General features: G+C 40.4%; 1 protein-coding gene and 1 long non-coding RNA gene across 3 annotated transcripts; one reads left to right on the forward strand and one right to left on the reverse strand.

The window, feature by feature from the left end:
- On the reverse strand, positions 1–2,852 carry LOC113048803 (uncharacterized). 2 transcript variants are annotated; one of them, XR_003276539.1, is made up of 5 exons: positions 2,441–2,852; positions 2,198–2,318; positions 1,685–1,777; positions 1,398–1,528; positions 1–617 (listed from the first exon to the last, which is right to left on the reverse strand). It is a non-coding gene; the product is annotated as an uncharacterized LOC113048803 (long non-coding RNA). The 2 variants fall into 2 exon arrangements; XR_003276538.1 differs by lacking the exon at positions 1–617 and having other exon boundaries at positions 955–1,528.
- Positions 2,853–4,569: 1,717 nt separating this feature from the next.
- LOC113048810 (trinucleotide repeat-containing gene 6B protein-like) lies at positions 4,570–19,404 on the forward strand. Its single transcript, XM_026210683.1, has 20 exons — positions 4,570–4,666; positions 6,231–6,298; positions 6,405–6,426; positions 8,255–8,602; positions 8,830–10,713; positions 10,799–10,954; positions 11,723–11,904; positions 11,995–12,069; positions 12,147–12,299; positions 12,706–12,837; positions 12,923–13,045; positions 13,124–13,225; positions 14,164–14,368; positions 14,605–14,724; positions 14,939–15,073; positions 15,328–15,414; positions 15,505–15,705; positions 15,786–15,850; positions 16,227–16,366; positions 17,018–19,404. The coding sequence occupies exons 2-20, from the start codon at positions 6,254–6,256 to the stop codon at positions 17,418–17,420; spliced, it is 4,578 nt and encodes a 1,525-aa protein (XP_026066468.1). The 5' UTR covers positions 4,570–4,666; positions 6,231–6,253; the 3' UTR covers positions 17,421–19,404.
- Positions 19,405–19,925: the final 521 nt, after the last annotated feature.

The following is a 19,925-nucleotide window of genomic DNA, read 5'->3' on the forward strand; positions in this document are numbered from 1 at the left end:
CCAGATTATTAATAAAAACAGGATATACAGCGACATATGAATAAAAGCATTCAGCCCAAACAGAAGCACATAGATTGAGATATATTAATAATAAATACATTTCCATATATTTAAATATCTATACCCTTCTGTAAGCATCCAGGGTCAAAACATTATGCACAAACATGCAAGTCTTAGTAAGCACTCAGCACATTGCATTTAAATATTATCATTAGCAATGCACACATTCATCAACTAATCACAAGCTCCCCCAATAATACATCAGCTAATCACACCCTTAACCAAACCACTATAAATAATTAATTGAAATTAATATCCAATAGCTTATGAACAGATGTATTATACCAAATCAAGTTTAATGAATCTCACACCTATCATACAGCATTATGGCCAGTACACACTGCCACAAAAATATATCAAAATATATATATAATATATCTTACTTTCTCTATTCTTTCAATATTCAAGTGTTCGTGTCCCTGAGTAATATCTGCATTCCCCGAAGTCTGAAGAGAACACAATATGCTAGTAGACAGCAATCCTTGTGAGAGAGAGGTCTGGTGTGGAGGGAGGATCTAGAACTGACTTCTCCTGATTATCTGTCTTCACAAACTGCCCTGAAATACAATTCAAACATTAACAATGATTCTTATAAATGTAATGTAAGGCTCTTACATTCATAATGCTCATTTTGGAAATATAGTTAATATCAGTAATATGCAGCATGCACGATACAAGGAAGTGGTCAGTAACAACACTTTGAGGTATTATATCTATGTCAGTAAGGCTACCTTTAAGAAAAAATAAAATGAATAAATTAAGTTGTGTTATGCATTCAAATAGTTAAACATGCTAAAATACAGAATTTGTTAACAATAATAATAAAAAAATAATATGCTGGGGAAAAAAATAAACATTTCATAGGGCCCTAAACATGTTTTTTTTTTTTTTTTACTTTTAATAAATTGATGTGAAAATGCATGTTCTACGAAAAAGGAGTAGAGAAAAATGAAATATTTATTTTATCATTGAGGATTTCTTTAAAAAAAACACCTCCGACACGACCAGTCTGATGGGGCTCATGCTTATAACAGTAGTTTGCTGGAGTTTAGACTAATGCTAAATCAAAAATGCCTATCAAAATTAACACTGGAACAGCTAACATAGCACGAACGTGCCGGACGATGGAGTCTCCGATGATCACAGCATTGTGTTCTGTCTCGCGAAGTGGAGCGAATCAGGTTCTGGTGGAGATCCTGAAGACGGCGGATGGAGAGAGGTCCTTCACCTGTTAAATACGGTGAAGGACAGCTGGGAAGATCGTGTCCTGGGTACACCGGGCCTTTGCAGAGAACCACACAGAGTAGAGGTGGTAGGAGGGTTAGCTGTATACTTACCCTGGACTTATGAGCATCAACCCCTGAATATTTCCAGCACAGCTCTCCACTTGCTCATCTGGGCCTGCTTCTCCACAATATCATGGATCTGTTTCTTCAGGGCCTCCAGCTCCTTATTAGAAATAAACAAACTAGAGAGGGGAAATGCAGAAAAGAAAAATAGTAATATGGAAAACATACAAAAACATCTTAAGATACCGGAATTCACATGTTTAGATTTTAAAGATGCATGATGATATATTGTAAAAAATAAATATGAAGTTATTTAATAAGCTTTCTCGGATCACCTGTGTTTTCTATCTCTGTCAGCAGCTCCCATTAGACATTTTCTTGGAACTTCCCTTCTGTTTTAGAGGGTTTTTAAGACACTCCTGAAATCACTGTAAAAAAATGTTTTATCAATATTTGTTTACAATGATAAATCAGAACAAGCTTGAAACAGTGGTTTGAAATAGTTTCAGCCCATTTTAGACCGCAAGTGACGTCACTGATAGACTCTACAGTGCAGACTTTTAGGTTAAATTAATTAGCTTAACTTTACTTCATTTATCTATTGACATATTACCATCAAAAACATTTACAAAGCAATCAAAACCGATCCTTTACGCATAAGAGGTAATTAAAAGCCCAAACTTTCATTAAGAGCTCAAATCTAATATGCTATAACGTTAATTATGTTTCTATGCTAGCGTAATACTTGATAGCAGACATTTCAAGAAAAATACCATAATCACAGAGGTATAAATATTAATAAAAAGTACTTAAAGTAGACTGTGGATAATATTAACGTGTTACTTAACAAATCTGTCGCAGTTGTTGGCCTTTTCTTTGGTATAACAGACGAGAAACAGAAAAAATGTCAGACGAGTCCTCTCCTCTCCAGCAGCTGATGTGTACGCGGTTGCCATGGTAACTCAACGGCTAGAAGGCCAATAAAAACAGTAAAATAATAAAAAAAGGTTTTAGCGACGTTAGACTTTTGTTTTTACTTTGTTTTATACATTTTATCAACCCACTTATTTATTATAAATTGTAAGACTCACCTCAGAAAGCTAAATTCTCCTGTCAGACACAGTTGAAGTGAAAAGTGGCTCAAACAAACGCGCTGTCCTTCTGATACAACAGTCTCTGCTGCAGATGAGATGATGAGCCAGTCTGTGTCATTATTTCACGTTATAACTCCATACGGGATAGAAAGTTTCACAACTCTTTTCTTGTCAATACTGTGCGCGCGGTGCGTCAGTTGTGGAAGCGCGCGACTCTATGTCACGTCATTAAAAGCTTAAAAGCATGTCCATATTCTGACTTGTTGAAAATAAACATATTTTATCTTTAAGGAACGTTTAATCTTGTGTCTGAAGTTTAATCACACTTTTTAAATAGCTCTATACTCAGAGAGCATATAAAGAACGTACAAAAAATATTGTAATGATATTACGTGCATACGACGTTGTAGTTACGTTGCCAGTAGTGATGGGATTTATGGCTCTTTGAGGGGATCCGGATCTTCGCGATCCGTTCCTTTCAAAGAGCCGTTCAAAAGAATGGCTCTTTTGGCTCTTTTTAAATATTTAGTCAGTTTTAAGAAGCCAGCTTGGGGGCATCTCAGTTTATCCTGGAAATAATCACTGGGAGGTATTATGAGGTGAGATTTGTAGTCAAATAATTAAAGCTCAGATATCACACACCAATATCTGAGTTTGAATTATTCTGAAATATTGATTATTACCTCATTTCTCATGTGTGGACTATATTCCAAAGGGTTGCACAAATCCCTCTGCTTAGACAGTGACATCATTATTTTGATTTACCTTTAGTACAAAGTGTGTGTGTGTGTGTGTGTGTGTGTGTGTGTAAAACTACGTTGACTTATGTTATTCATACAATACCTACTCACAAATAAACATAAAAAACAAAGCCGGCTGCAATGAATTTCTGTGCAAAACAGCTTTTACTACAAACACTTCCACACAAGAACATTGTTATCACACAAGAACATTTTGATAGAAAACTTTTTTTTTTTTTAAGTAGATAAAATTAGAATAAATAAAATGGAAATGTCTACATACTACATACTATTACTACTGTAAACTTTGCAAATAGGACATCAGCCCCTTCAAGTCAATGAACAATAACAAAGTGGGCTGCAATGAATGTCTGTGGAAAACAGCTTTTAGTGAAACATTTCTATACAAGTACAGTATCACAAAAGAACATTTTTAATGATTTTAAAATAAGTTTTAAATGAACACAAAATGCAATGTAAATGCATGCACAACTAATAACTAATATCATCACGCTATAAAGGGTTGGCCTGCGCTGGGTGCGCCCCTCCCTCTATAACTGTTCTGTCTCCTGGAGGAGCTCATTTGTATGAACACGCATAGGAAAAAAGAACGATAGAAAGAACGGCTCCTCTCCAGTCGCGACTCGGCTCCCATCGTTCATGTTTATGAGCCGTTCAAAAGAATCGGTTCGTTCGCGAACGTCACAACTCTAGTTGCCAGTAAGTCATGAAGTTACCAATATATTACCAACAGAGGACCTGTCTGGGACGTTCTTGGTTATGTCACGTTGGAAGGACGTACTGACGACGTTGCGAGTTGGTAATGTGATGGTAATAAAATTACGGGAATGCGACGTCGTAGTTACGTTGTCAATTGGTAAGTCATGGAATTACCAAAAATTACCAGTACGTTACGTAACTGTTACGTCGTGTGTTAGCAGGGAATGGTATCGCAAGCTCAAACTAGACTGACAAACAAAGCAGCTGCAAATAAATTAATAGATATGACCATGGAAAATATGTATTGCAAAACCGCGGTTTCATTTGTTTTGCAATTCTAAATTTTTGTTTGCATAAAGCAAATGTATTTTCCTCAATACTTTAAATAAAATGTTTTAAATTTGTTTTTGTTTTTATTGTTTTTGTACATTTTAAACAAGGTAAATCTTTCTGATTTATTAAAATAAAAAAGTCACATACATGGATTTTTCTGGGCTAAGCCCCAGATCTCCACTCTCCTAGAACCACCCCTGGTAAGGGGGATCATTTAGATTGAATGATTCAGAAACACCCAGCAGTTTTAAACATAGACAGTAAAAGGTTTTAAACCACCCACATGGTGATAAACGCCAACTTTTGCTCTGCTGAGACCTAAGTCTCCTTTTTATCGTTACCCGGTGCGCGTGCGCGTGTTTCTGTGACCTGATACCCGGATGTTGATCGTCGCAGCGTCAGTGCGCAGCTGCTGGCCGGACTTACTGAGGTGAGCAAAACAAACCCAAACATTTGCAAACATACACACCATATGTCGCGCTAGCAGCAAAATACAAACGTATACACATTAAACGATCTGTTCGAGCCGTGTCTGAAGGCTGTCTTTGTTACGCCGCGAATGTATTTTCAGTTCTGCATTTAGTTTTGATCTCTTCATATGTTTACCATCGAAAACCGCTGAATAATTCAACGCATAGAAGACTTGCATACATTTTGTGGCCTGAAGTTATCCTTGTAGCCCTTCTCTAGTTGCTTTAATTGATATCGAAGCATATTTTTCTGTGCGTTTGAACGTTTGTGCGTGAATGCGCCATAATTAGCATGTTAGCTTGATAAGTTGAAGCAGAAAGATGTATAAATCACCTTTATAGCGAAATAGACCGTTCATTTCATACAGTACAATGGTCTTTGACGTACACTGGAGAAATAATATCGATGTAAAATCATCATTCAGTGCGATGATGTATGTATCTGTGTATTTGTACCATTTGTCATCAGAGTGTTGTTGTACGTTTGGGTTTGTGTAAGAAAGTTTGCAAGTATTAACACAAAAATAGTAGAATAAAATCTTTACTGCTTCATGATATGCCATGATGCAAAGATTTCCATGCCATGCATACGAGGCATACTAGATCTTTCTATAAAACAGGGCAGTTAACCACAGAGATAGAAGGCAGGGTTCGAAATGAACTTTTTTATTTGGTAGCACTGTTGCTCCTAACTTCAGAAAGTCACCAAAGCAATCACCAAAAATCTAGCAGCATCGCAACCACAAATGATATGTTAACAGATTGTATCATTACATTTAGTTAATGTTAGCTGTCAATCATTCAGTCGCTGACTACCACAAGAAAAAACTAATCTGGAGAGAGAACATGACAGACAACCTATAATTAAACTCTTCTTTAGTGAGGGTTAGGAGACGGTGTTAAATTTTACATTCAGCCAGTTGCACAAAACGGCTGGGAGCTAGGGGTGTGCGATATTGACAAATGATATCTCTATTTTCTAGGATTTTATACTATAATATGAATGAGTGTTACTGTGCTGATATCTTTAGGGCTACAGTGGACAGATGACTGCTAAACATTTTTATGTTCTTCATATTCTGTGTGGTGGTTAGTTCACAACAGTGACCCAAATTTATCTTTTCCAATAAGTTTAAATTGATTTTTACCTTTGATGGTCATTTTTTACCTTAAAGCCATTTTTTTTTCTCTAAAAGTGTGCAATATTATTTGAGTCAAATTCTTATATTTAATTGGTCGATTATAGTAAGACATTTGGGCTGTTATCAAGCAAATTAGCTCCCTGACACCTGACAGCCGAAAGCGGTGACTGGGTGATTGACAGCTAATATTAACCAATCTAAAATCTGCATTAAAGTTAAAAATGGAAAGATGAAGCTTAAAATGGTTATGTAGCTTGAGACAGGTCACTGTATCCACACTCAGAAGGCAAATACTCTGAACATTTTTAGTGAAAACTGGTCGAACTCACACGAATGGTCACAATTTCGAGCCTTGATAAATGTGGTTTGTGTCATGTCACAGGAACAGGAAGGGAGCAGCAGTTCATGGAAGACAGTCACCATAAGACAGGAGACAGCAGTCATCAGGAGGTGGGCAATGCATGTGCTGGGTTTAACTTTGTACATACTCAACAAAACACCCATTAGCTGTGTATGTGCATGCAAACGTCTGACGAGCAGTTTGTTTTTATTACAGGACTCTGAAGACAGCGCAGAAGGTTAGTAAATAGCATTTGTGCTTGGTTTGTGTAAGTAAAGTTTGATTTAAACCCACTGATCTCTATAATGTCTGGATCGCTCAGCTGCGCTCTAAACTGCCATCAGACGGTGAAACCACCAGAAGTGTTCAAGCCGTCATCGATCTTACTAGTCCCTACCAGCAGACGGCATCACTGACTGACAGCCAAAAAACTGGCATAAAATCACCTGATTTAAAGTGCATCAATCACATGGGAATGGTTTTTAAGATATGTGTAAATGAATTATCATTTCAGATGTTATCTGCAATGTTTATGGTCTTTTTGGGCAGAATACGGAATATATTGAAATCGTTAAAGTGCTGCACAATGCCGACCAACACAGTGAAAGTGACGTGATGTGGCCAAACATGTTGACGCATAATCAGAATTAGTGCTCTGCATTTTTCAATCGGCAATAGTCTATAGAGTGAAGTCCTCCCCATTTCTTATTATTATTATTATTTATTATTTTTTATTTATTTTCTTATTATTTTTTTACCTGGAGCATTCTCATTTTTTTTTTTTAATTACTATTATTATAGTTTTTTTGCCTGTAGCTCAAAATAGCCTGTGTGAATTTGCACATTTGCCAGCATGGGGCATATATGACATCATTAAACTGCGGAAAAGTACCATATTGCTGCAGTTTTAATGAATTACATATATGGCACAAATCTGATTTATATCCGATTTATTTCCATATATGAATAAGGCTTGAAACTGATCTTGGAATATCCGAATGCATGAGTTTTTTTCCCTGTTCATAGAACAGATCTGATCTGTGTCACATGAGCAAAAAAACTTAAATTGGGTCACATTTAACTGATAGTGTAAACGAGGCATTACGAGGGTGATTTTGTTGCATCTGCTTATACTTTTCATTTTTCACTATATAAATTAAATATAAAGTAGACTAATCCTTGTTAGGGATGTTCATTTCGGTTATTTTTCCTAACGACAACTTGTTAACCGATTATTAACCGTTAACCGACAGTATTATAATGGATAGAGAGTTGGACTTGTAACCCAAAGTTCGTCAGGTCCGGCAGGAATTGTTGGTGTGGGGAGTGAATAATCAGCACTCTCTTCCACCCTCAATGCCACGACTGAAGTTGAGAGACCCTTGAGCAAGGCACCCAACTGCTGCATTGGCTGTCCACTGCACTGTTTCTGTGTACACTACTGTGTGTGTGCACTTGGATGGGAAAAATGCAGAGAACAAATTCTGAGTATGGGTCACCATACTTGGACACATGACACTTTCACTTTTCACTTTACTGTCAAGTCATCTCAGAACAGCTGTATTCACAGTAAACAAACCAAGCCAATCTCAGATCTGAAACACAGTTACATTCTTGATCTAAAGCATGCTTTAAATCGTAGCCCGTGCAATGTGACATTCGCACTAAGCCACATCACTGTATCGGTTTTATTTAGCTATATTGCGCAGCCCTAATTCAAAGCTTGCCATGCATCATCTTGGAAATAAAGCTTCATGTCTTTAAGTGTACGTGTGACACTGGTAAAAGCTTCACTTTTATGACATCATGAGAAATCCAGTTCTCTGTTATATATCATGTTGAAGTGTGTTGCTTAATATACTTAGTAAACAGTTTGTTCAATGGTTTCGGCTCTTTAAAACTTTTTTTTTTCTGTTTGCCTGAATATTTTTGGTTACTGAAGTCACTGTTGTGCTTTATCAGGATGCATCACATCACGTCCTGTGTTGTTTAGTTAGTTTAGTTCAGATTTCAGAAATGTTAAGAAATGCATTGCAAGGTTTTTTTTCCCTCTCTGCTTTTTTCAGAATTGGTCTTATTTCCATCTCCTCCATCCCTCGTCACTCTTTCTTCTGCTTCATTACAACCCGGTTCTGACAAAAAAAACTCCCCCTGTCGTGTAGTTGGGGGTTCATCGGACCCCCCTGAGGGAGGGAACAATGCAAAGTGGACCCCTGTGGCCAACGGACAGCCCCCCTCCACGGTGTCCCAGCGCTTCATGCCCCGTGAGGTTCCTCCGCGCTTCCGCAACCAACAGGAACCAAAAGTGCTACTGAAGAGGGGCCAGCCGCCACTGTCTTGCATGCTGCTGGGGGGCGGAAACACAGGGGACACCATGCCCCAACGTCCGCTGCAGGAGCAAGCTGATGATTCAGGTGGGGCAAATTATGGACTTAATAAAATTAATTCAACAGAGCTGTGAGGTTCTTTTATAATGCTTAATAAATCTCCAAGGGCCAGGTGATGTGTAGAATTTTGTGTGTGTGTGTTTTTTTTTTTACTGTAATAAAAGTATAATTTCTGGAAAATAAATCATGTGGTTGTTGTTGGGATTTTTTTTGTCTTTTGTTCTTTTCTGATATTGGGTATTTTTCTCTTCCAGATCCTACAGTAGATTCAATTTCTCAGCACTCATCATCTGACGCCTCTGCCACTCCCACTTATGCAAATTACACATGGGGGCTGGGCTCAGGACGTCAACTCTCCGCTCAGGGAATGGACAAAGATAATTCTGATGTTGAGAAATGGCCTAGACCGGAAAGCTCATGGAATAGTGACCATACTCCAAATTCTCTCAGTTCGTGGATTGATGAGTCTGATGGCCTGGGAAAGGGCAGTTCTTCTCAACTCTCTGAATATGCAGATGCCAGTGTGATAGGACGTGCATCTTCACACTCTGAGAATAAAGAATCCATTAAAAGCGTCAATCAAGACTTTATTTCAAAGGTGCCGCTGCTTTCTGGAGACCAAGAAGGCACCCAAGGTCTAAATCAAAATTACAACCCCGATGAAGCATCCTCCAGTCGAAAACTCTTATTCCACACTGCTTCTGAGGAATCTTCTCCCACACCCTTGAGTCCAGCCAGTGCACTGTACCAGACACTTTGCAAAAAAGAACAACACATTACAGGAGATTGGATGGAGCTTCAAGCTGGACCAAATGGTGGTGGAGATGATGGAGCCTCCAATGAGGAAGTGTTGGATACAGGAGAAGACCCTATTGGGAAGAGCAGTGATGCAGTAAGTGGAAGTTCAGGTGGTGGCACTGCTATCTCTCACGAAGTGTTGGACAGAGATATGGTAGGTTCAAACAAACAGGCAGCTACAGGATGGACCTCAGACTCTGCGGCTGGAGCATCAAAAGAGGATGTGAGAGAGATCTCTGAGGTAAGCACAGATAGATTTCAGAACTCTTCAATGTGTGTGGACAGCATGGCATCAAAAGATGACAATCAGAAAGCAGATAATGATTGGAATGGTTCTAAGAGAGAATTAACTGTCAGAGAAAGCAATGAGGATGCCCAAAATCTGGTCCAAAGCCCCTCCAAATGTCAGGCCCTCCCGCCAGAGGAAGCCTTACAGACCATGATCAATCACACTAACCTGGATCCTAAAGTACTGTGCAACACAGGATGGGGCAAGACCCAGATCAAGCAGAATGTTGCATGGGACTTTGAGGGTGAGAGTGGGAATGTTGGCTGGGATGCAGAAGAGCACACCACCCGTAGTAAGGAAGGCTGGCAGGAAACAGTTGACTTTTCCAGTTCGAAAATGCAGAAGCAGGAGGTTGGCCAGGTGGGAAGACCTCAAGGGTGGACTGGGCATGGAGAAACAAGTGTTGGGAAAGGCCGCAATGTGAGCGGTTGGGGAGAAGGCCAGGAGGTAGAAGATACTAGCAGGAAGGATGGGACGGGGTGGAACAAGGGTGGCGGAAGTGAGTGGACTCAATTACCCGAAGGTGGAGGCTGGAATGAGGAGAGAGGCAGTCCCCACAAGAATCAGGATGAAGGGTTATGGGGCAGACCTGAAGGGTCGGGACAGCGGAGTGGTGGCTTGGCAGGCAGCAGTGTCAAACAGGACCAGGGATGGGGTGAGAAGCTTCTTCCATCACAGATACCAAACAAACAAGCAGCACTTAAAACCCAAAATCAACAACCGCAGCAGCAATCACAAACCCAGCAGCAAATGCCGGAATATCCAAAGGCATTGCAGGATCAGGGTCGTCCAAGAGAGACAGACGACCAGAGGAAGGGGTCTGGGTGGACCTGTGGACCCATCCCTCAGATGCCTTTAGTTGCAGAGCCGAGTGGGTGGGATGAACCCTCACCGCAGTCCATCAACCGGAAGATGGAAATCGATGATGGCACATCTGCATGGGGAGATCCGTCACGCTACAGCAGAGCCGTCAATCGGTGGGATAAGAACAGCCCACAGGACCAACAGCAGTCGTCTGGAAGACAGACTGGAGCTCCATCTAAGACTTCTGGTAAGAAGCCGGCAGTGCATTTTGAAACAGTTAAATCATTTTGAAAGAGAAACATCCCATTCATCAGCACATGTTCATCTTATAGTTCCTGCGACTTGGGCACGCAGCAGTGATCCCTCCGATTCGTCCATGGACAGCAGTACAGCTGCTTGGGGGAAGTCGTTTGATGGTTGGGGGGAATCCAGTGATCCAGGGAAAGGAGGAGGATGGGGAAACATGCATTCCCATTCTACTAAGTGTAGTAAGAGACCGTCTAAGTGTATATGCTCAAGGGTTGCCAAGTCTGTGGGTTTCGCAAGGAATTGGGCCTATCTTAACCTATTGGCAGAATTTTTCCCTGTGGGTTAAACGTTGGGAACTTTGCACAATTTATGATTGTATTGAAATATTCTACCCAATTTATATTCTACAAATGATAAAACTATACTTAATGAGACACACTGTTCACAACTACTATTATACAGTGATTATGTGGGCTAGTTTGTGATAGTCATTGAAATACCTTTTTTTGCCCATTGGCTTGGTTTTGTTCTAGATCTGGCAACCCTGAGCATACCTGTAAGATGTAAGATGTTGATTTCTCAAATGGCTGCATGACTACGACAAAAATCCTAATTGTTGATTATTTCCGTTGATATTATAATTGTGGTTTATTAATTTTAAATAATAGAATGTACATTCAAATTGTTTTTTGTTGGAGGTAACTGAATGTTGTGTCCTGTAAATAGATTACACATCCCAACTGGTCCAAAATTGCCGGGCATAATTGCATGTTTGGTCGCTAATATTATTTTGGTTTGGTGATTTGCTATTACAACCAGTCACACACACATTTGCAGAGTAGATGAACGGAAATGTTAAGCATTACAAAAATGTTCTAAATGGTAACAATTGATCCTGATAATGAGAGTAAATCTAAATGTAATGCTGGATAATTAAGTCTTTTCACAATTAGGTAATCATGGCAGCCATGTTTAATTTTGAGCTGTTCTTCATATTTGCTATTAAGGTTCAAAGTCTATGCAAGAGGGATGGGGTGACGAGGGCTCGAATGTGTCCCGACACTCCAGTTTGGAGGAAGAGGATGGTGGCTCTGGTGTTTGGGGCAGTCGAGGATCTCAAAGCAACATGTCCACATACAACTCCGGGGGCTGGGGACAAGGTCAGGGGGCAAGGAGACACAATGCTAAGGTATGTTGGGAGATCTGTTTGACCTCACCAAGCCTTTTTGACTTAGGGAAAACTATTGACTCCCGAGTAACCCTTTGGTTTGTCCCACAGAGCCCTCTTAAAGGCAACAGTGGGGACTCGTGGGCATCTCCTGTGACTCGGCAGTTCTCAAACATGAGCGTAATGGTAAGTTCGTCATTACCACTTTGCTGATCTGCTCTAGTGTGCTGCTGCTATAGAAATATGCTGCATGTGTTTGACAGGATGAAGACTCCAGTATGGGTCACGATAGTAGGCACGACAGAAGAGGAATGAATGATGGTGAGATACGGAGAGGCGGTAGGACTGGGGGTGCTTTCCATTCACAGACTTCCAAAGAGACGCCATGCGGAGAGACCGGACCTTACCTGGACAAGGTACTGAGACACATCCAATCCCATCTTCACTGAAACAAATATCCCATGGCATTTAAATGCAGAAACACTCTTAAGAACGAAGAGCAAATGGACTTACTCCAGTCCTGAGAGACACTGGAGCAACCTCAAAAGTACGTCACCATATAGAAGTCCATTGTAGCTTCTGTTTCATTCCGGCTGTTCAAAGTCATGAGTGTGGAAGTCTAACTAAAAATCCTTTAAAGCCCTAAGTGACGTGACATTCAACCAAGTATGATGACATTTGCTCAAGGGCACCTAAGTCGTGGTATTGCCAGCCCGAGATTTGAACCCACAACCCTAGGGTTAGGAGTTAAACTCTCTAACCACTAGGCCATGAATTCCCCCTAAGCTTTAACAATTGCACTTCTTTGCTGTTGTTTTGAAGGTTGGAGGTCATAGTATGTTTGGCGGTGGTGGGATTCCTCCATTGAGAGGGATTCATCAGGCTGGTGTGCACCCCTTAAACCCTTCCCCTGGGATACGAGCACAAGTGCCTCATCAGTTCCTGCCGCCTCAGGTTAGTTTGTGATCTTGGTTTTAACACTGATAAATGGATGTTTAATAGCTTACAGTCATACCATGGTTTCTCTGTTGTTGTGCAGGTTCCTGGGCCAATGTTAAAGCCAATGGCGCCCCCTAGTGGAGGCATGTTCCCTCCACAGCTTTCCCCCCAACACCTCGCCATGCTCAGTGGCATTCATCCACACATGCAACAGTTTCAACTGGTATGTATCACATTCAGTCCTATGATGTAAGGTGTTTAAAAAAGGTGTTGTTTTACTGTTTTATGTACATTATCTCAGGCCTGTCAGCTCATATTGCAACAACAACAACAGCAGCAGCAACAGTTTCTGAATCAGAGGAAGTTTCCTCCTCCTGTGAGACAACAGTATGACCCACAGCAGGTACAGCACCCAAAAACAGCACAGCGCCCCCTACTGAATAATATTCAAGATGAGCAGTTACTGGACTGAAGCAACTTAATTTTAATGAATTGTCTATTTATAAGTCATATTCAAATGTGAGTATCTAATATGACCATCATCCTTTTTAGGAACGTTTTTGTTTCTCATGACCTCTCAGTCAGGATTGTGTATCAGCAAATATCGGCATCTGCACTAAATTGCATATTTTTGCTCCGTTTGAGTCTCTGAATAAATCTGAGCTGTTTTTTTTCATATTCTGACTGAATCAGACTAAATGAGCCATAAAAGCCTGATACATCAAATACGATAAAAATCATAAAATGCATATGCCGACTGAAATATTTTGTTTATGGGTTCATTAAATGGTTAATAAAAAAAAAAACCTTTCCTATGAAATTATTGTAACTAACTGATGTCTTGACTGAAATATCTGCAATAGTGAACTTTCAATAATCTGAAGTTAAAACATGTTAATACATTTTAGTTATTTTTATTGTTTCTTGCTAAAGTATCTAAAAATGCCTGAAGCAAGATGCATAAGATATTAAGACCTGCGGCCAGTAGTATAAGCTTAGCCTCTATGTTAAGACAATGTCTTAAGTATGAGTTTGACCAACTAGCAGTTAGCCAATAAGTAATCAGTCTTATTTTTGGATTTAACTTGGACCCTGCTTTCAGGTATTTTCTCTACTTAGAAAACTTGCAGATTTACACTTTTTATGTATAAATAAGTCAATATAACCTTACAATCGAGATTAAATCTATAATAAGTCTTAATATCTTATCCAGTGTTGCTTCTAAAAATAAATTATTGTTTTAGGATTTGTAGTTATTTAAACTGGAATGGAAATACTCATGCTTTGAAAGAACTTTTGTATGGGCCAAGTGCATTTCATTGATGTGTGTTTTCTTTGTAGTTGGCGCGGATCATGGCAATTCTGCAGCAGCAGGGTGTTGGTGGGCCCAGACTCTCTCCGCCCCCCATGGGAGGACACGTCCCCAAACACCCAGACGCACACCTCCACCAGCTGGGCATGAACGCCCACAAACAGCCTGATGGGCCGGTGCATGCTGCCATGGGAGGATCTGAGCTGCACAGCAAAGCTCCTGCTGCTTTCACAGGTCAGGACCTCACCTCCTCAAACACATGAGTGAATGAATGAATGAGTCTTACACGGTTGAGCAGATTTTATTGGAATGTGCTGCTTTAAATGATACTAGAGGATGGTTTTATTCAAAAATGTAATTAAAGGAATAAATGAATGTTGTTGTTATTAAAAATATGTGAATTCCCACCCGAGAATAGGAGTTTGTGTTAGTGATTGGATGGGTGTTCAGCTCTGTGTCTGTGTGTTCAGGGCCGGTCCAGCAGGCCGGTGGATCCTCCTTCTCTCAGTACGATGTTTTGGGCGGCAGCTGGCACCGAAGCGCTGGAGGGAAAGTCGACACATCTCCCATCAACCCCACCTGGCCTCCAGGTAACATTCAGACCACATCTTGCATGTATTAGTGATTTCCTTGTTTTGAATTGGTGAAAATACTTGATTCATTTTACTTTTCCATCACATTCAGCCCAGCTCAGTATTTATGTCAGATATTATATTAAAGTCACCCAACTTCATGAGCCTCACAGGATGCAAGTGTTTGACTTTCTTATGCCTTCATTGCTTTAATATGTCATCTCACTCTTAGAGTTTCAGCCGGGCGTCCCGTGGAAGGGTGTCCAGAGCCCCGAGCCCGAGCCTGACCCCTACATGAACCCTGCGGGAATAATGGGATCCACCGTGCTCGGTGACGCCGAGCATCATCTGCTGCAAGACAGCACAGGTACTGAGACCGGGAGAGTGCAAGAAACAATTTAAATCATGTGCACAAAATACTGATCTGTTCCCTCATTTCACACAAAAAGCAAGGACATAAAATTAGTAAAAGAGAAAAAGTGTAATCTATCAATCAGACAGCAGAAGACATACAGTAGACTGCGTTCAGTTTTATTGAGCAAAGTTTTTTCATTTTTGAGGCTTTAGAAATGTGATCTGCGATGCATGCTTGAGAGTGTAACCGTGTGTGTGTGTGATCAGGGTCAAACTCTCTGAACACCTGTATGCCTTCACCTGGTGCCTGGCCGTACAGTGCCTCAGAAACACCCCTCGCTGCTCACGGCACAGGTAACGCTGGCTAAAATACCTTTGTGCATTTTCAGTAAAATGGTATTCAGCATGTTCGTAGCATTTCGCATCTCCTCGTGCTGTTTCCAGCTAAATACTCCGAGCAGAAGTCCAGCTGGCCGCCGGAGCCCATCGGACACGGCAAGTCATGGCGGACCAACCGCAACGCTGCTCACATGTCCCGCCCCCCTCCGGGTCTCAGTCAGAAGCAGCTGTGGGCGGGGGAGGGGCCTTGGATGCCCAGGGCCTGGGGGGGCGGAGCCAGTGGCCCAGAGCCGCCCTTTAAATCAGGTACTGCAGGCACACATTAACACGTCACATTCACACAGGTATATGTGAAGATCAACCTGTTCATGTCCCGTGCTCTTCAGAGTGGAGCGATGGAGGAGCTTCAGCGGGAAAATCATGGCTGTTACTGCGAAACCTCACGCCACAGGTCTGTATACACACACACACACACACACACACACATTTGTTTTTGTGTAAAGTGAGTTCATCCCATAGGCATAATGGTTTTTATACTGGACTAACTGTATATTCTATGGCCTTACACCAACCCTACACCTAACCCTCACAGAACACTTTGTGCACCGTCAAAATAAAAGTCCCGCTTTGAACACATCTGCCAAGAAAAAAAAACGTATCGGCCGATATTTGAAAAATGCCAAATATCGGCCGATATATCGGCCAACCACTAATCTGAAGCATTTGCTGCAACTTAAATGTCGGTTTTAAGCGGTTTTCTGTATTTATCGGGATATTTAGTATAGCAAATCACTACATTGTTGTGTTTTCCTGTGGTTTTTGTGCAGATCGATGGCTCGACCTTAAAGACGATCTGTCTACAACACGGCCCTCTTCTGACCTTTCACCTCGGCCTGACGCAGGGCAGCGCTCTGATTCGCTACTGCAGCCCTCATGAAGCCGCCAAAGCCCAGAGCGCCCTGCATATGTGAGTCACACACACACACACACACACACTTAAATTAATAATGAATTATAGATATGGTCAATTACATGTTTATAATGCCTCTGTCAGGCAGAGATGTAAAGAGTTACTGAAAACCATAATTGAGTAAAAATTCAGATACCTTAAAACAAAAATGACTCAGTTACAGGTCATCAATTCCAGTGTTACTTGAGTAAGTATTTGATTTAAACAGTACTTAAGTATTTTACTCGTACTGAATGACGGCTGAGATTCACTAGTCCTCAACACCTACGAAACGTGCAAAATTACAGTATAATTACATCATTTTATAAAATTTATGCAATGATATTTTCTTTTTATTCTCATTCATAATTTAGATATATTTCATTGTCACATATTTTATTTCTGTAGATGTACAGATCAATCGTATTTAGAGGCGCTCAATTTACTGATATTGTTCCAATGTCAAAATCAATAACTTATAATTATATTTACTGCCATTTAAATGGCTGGTGGATGCAAAACATGCCTGATTGAGTTCAGTATGTCACAATGCAGGTCACACCAACACCCCGAAAGTGTTAACATGTTGATAAACTGAATTAATGTCAAACATGAATGCTAGGACTTTCTAGTCAGTTTTCTAGTGATCTGAAGTGTTTTCATGTTTAGGTGTGTTCTGGGAAACACCACCATCCTGGCCGAGTTCATGAGTGAGGAGGACGTCATCAGTTACTTCACACATTCCCAGGCCGCGGGGTCACCCGAGGGCTCGCCCGGCTCTGAGCCTGCCCCGAGAGAGGGTGAGCGTCCTGTGGGCATCAGGGCGGACGGAGACGCGGCGGTGGGCTGGCAGGGGCTGGACGTGATGGCCGGCTCCGCGGTGGAAGCCCCGGGACTCGCCCTCCTCAGCCAATGGAGCAACAGCGCAGGGGAGGGGGCGGGGAAAGGGGTCTGGGGGGGCGTGGCTCTCGGTTACCACGGCAGCAGCCTATGGGGCGGTCCTCAGTTAGAGGACGGCACGGCTGGGTTGTTGCCAGGCAACCTGCTTGGAGGCGGGACAGACAGTTTGTGATTGACAGCAGTCAGTTATTGAGATACTGGTACGTGGAGTTTAAAGTGCGTCAAACTGCAAACGCAATGATTGTTTCCAAACATGTGGAAGCCCATGCATTATCATAATATTTCAGTCTAGTTTTCACAAGACAAGGGTGAATCTCATTAAAACATTTCATTTTTTTTTTAACCCCAAACATCCAAGGAAAAATAATTTATACTGAGCATAAGTTTATTTTAGGCCCATTAAGAAATTTCATTGTGATTATTATTTTTAATGACAGTTCCCAGTTAATTCAAAATGCTGTTATTAATGCATTAATGCATATATGGTAATTTTTTATTTATATATAAAGGTTGTACTACAAATATTACTGTGATGAATAAATACTAGTGGAATTGTCTTAAAAATATCACAATGCAAAAAAATCGTCTAAATGTAAAATTAAACAAGTTCTTGAGGTATATTTTTATTTATTGAATGAAAAATAAGTCACCAAATAGCGTAATGTGTGGCCTCTGTATGTTTTCATTATTTTTGCAGTTGTTTCAGGCGACACACTGCAACTTTAAGACACACACACTTCGAACAAACACTCGCATTCAGAGAGCTACATTTCCGCACAAACACTGGACGAGTCGACAGGCTTTTCTATCTATCCAGTGAGATATTAAACACACACAGGTGCAGTGTGAGCGTCATAGGGATTTGCTTACAGACATTCTCATCATTGCCAGAGTTAAGCTATCATATATTCGAATGCAGGGACTGTTTCTAAAGGCCTTCTTTCTCTCTCACACACAAACACACTGCTCAACTTGAACGACTGATTTCAGTTTGATGCTATGCTGGCACTATTTGACTCTTCGACAGCAGATTTATTGATTTAATTAGAGAGCAACAGCATTTGAAGCTGACTGGTGCGTGAAACTCACCAAAAAAACACCTAGGTCTCATTCCGCCCCAGAATCAAGTCAAAATCAAAAGCCTATTTTTAGAACAAGTTCATTTTTTTTCTTCATTGTGATTTATTTTAATGATGACCGAGCACATGTACTCCCTCATTTTCAGTATTGTAATGTGCGACGTTTTCTACTTCTCATTGCCGTAACGACATTGTCTAATTTCCTATATTACAGTTAAATATTGTAATGCAATTAGCTTAAAATTGAAATAAACAAATGCTTTACATTTTAAAATATTCTAAAAAATGCAGTTTTCTGCGTGATCGTAATGAGAAATGCAGAGAGTTTCAACTATCCATAAAATGTGCTCCTCATTATTTCTGTGGGATTCAGGAGTGAAAATGCTTCCCTGTTTTTTTGGAGGTTCACGCAGGCGATGTTTCTGTCGCTCCGTTCCTCGTCCAGCGCAGCGTTCCTGTGGACTTGTGTGTCTTAAACGCATCTGATCTCTCATTCAGACCTTCCACTGTTCCCTTCTTGATCTGTTCGTCAGGCTCGCTGTCACATTTATATGATTCGTACATTGTTTTTATTTGTTTGCTAAGGCTATACAAGTTATCTTCAAAGACTTTCACGTGATCGGACGGACGTCTAAACTGTGTGTTTGTGTGCACTTTACTGTTTTTGGTCTGTGTTTGTGAGTTTGTGTGCAGCTGTACATTGTTGATTGTGCACTATACACTGCTGGTTGTGTTTTACCAACATTGGCATTATCGGGTTTCTGCGATTGCCGTTTCTTTTGTGTTTTTTAAGCGTACTCATGTAGCCTTTTGTATCGGCTGAACTGCAATAATGAATCTACAAGCATTTTTAAGACATGAGCGCGTGACGGCGTCTCTGCCAAACTTATCCACCTGTCCAGAGTTTACAAACAGCTGGAAGATGTGTGTTTTTATGTGTCTGTACTGTTGTTTTTGTTTTCAATTGAGACTTTAACACTCCTTTTAGTGTTCTGATTTTTGAGATTTTACAAAGAGAGAAAAAAAGAAGTGAGTTTATTTAAATAAAAGTGACATGCAGCTGTTCTAAAGACTGAAGGATCAGATGTTTGCCTGTTTTTGTGGTTTCTGGACTCATTTTGTCACAGATTGTGTGTCTCAGCTGTGAAACTGTCTGTGTTTAGAGGTAAAAGTGAACTGCTTTTCTTTGTCTCGCTGATCATTAATAGGAAAATTAATCAGCGGTTTCACATGTAGATTTTATTTGATTAGGTAGATGTTTTATGGTATGGTAGATGTCTTTCATTTTTAATGTAATTTTATTTCCAGTAGCATTAATCATTAGATACTACTGAATGCACATTGAAATGGATTTATTTTTCCATATACAGTATAAATTTGTATTATTAATATGGATTATTATCTCTGCTCAGCTGCTAACCTGTCAGTGTGAAAGGTAAGTTAGCAGGTTTTCGTTCAGTTGTGTACATTTAATCAAAGTCGTCTTACCTTTTAATTGTGAATGTTTGGCTTTGTAATTACAGATGATCTTTAATCTTTATTTCTTAAGTAAATCTTATAGTAAATATAAATACATCAAACAATTACACTATCCTAGT

Source organism: Carassius auratus, chromosome 3 (assembly GCF_003368295.1).
Source record: "Carassius auratus strain Wakin chromosome 3, ASM336829v1, whole genome shotgun sequence".
Classification (NCBI taxonomy): Eukaryota; Metazoa; Chordata; class Actinopteri; order Cypriniformes; family Cyprinidae; genus Carassius; species Carassius auratus.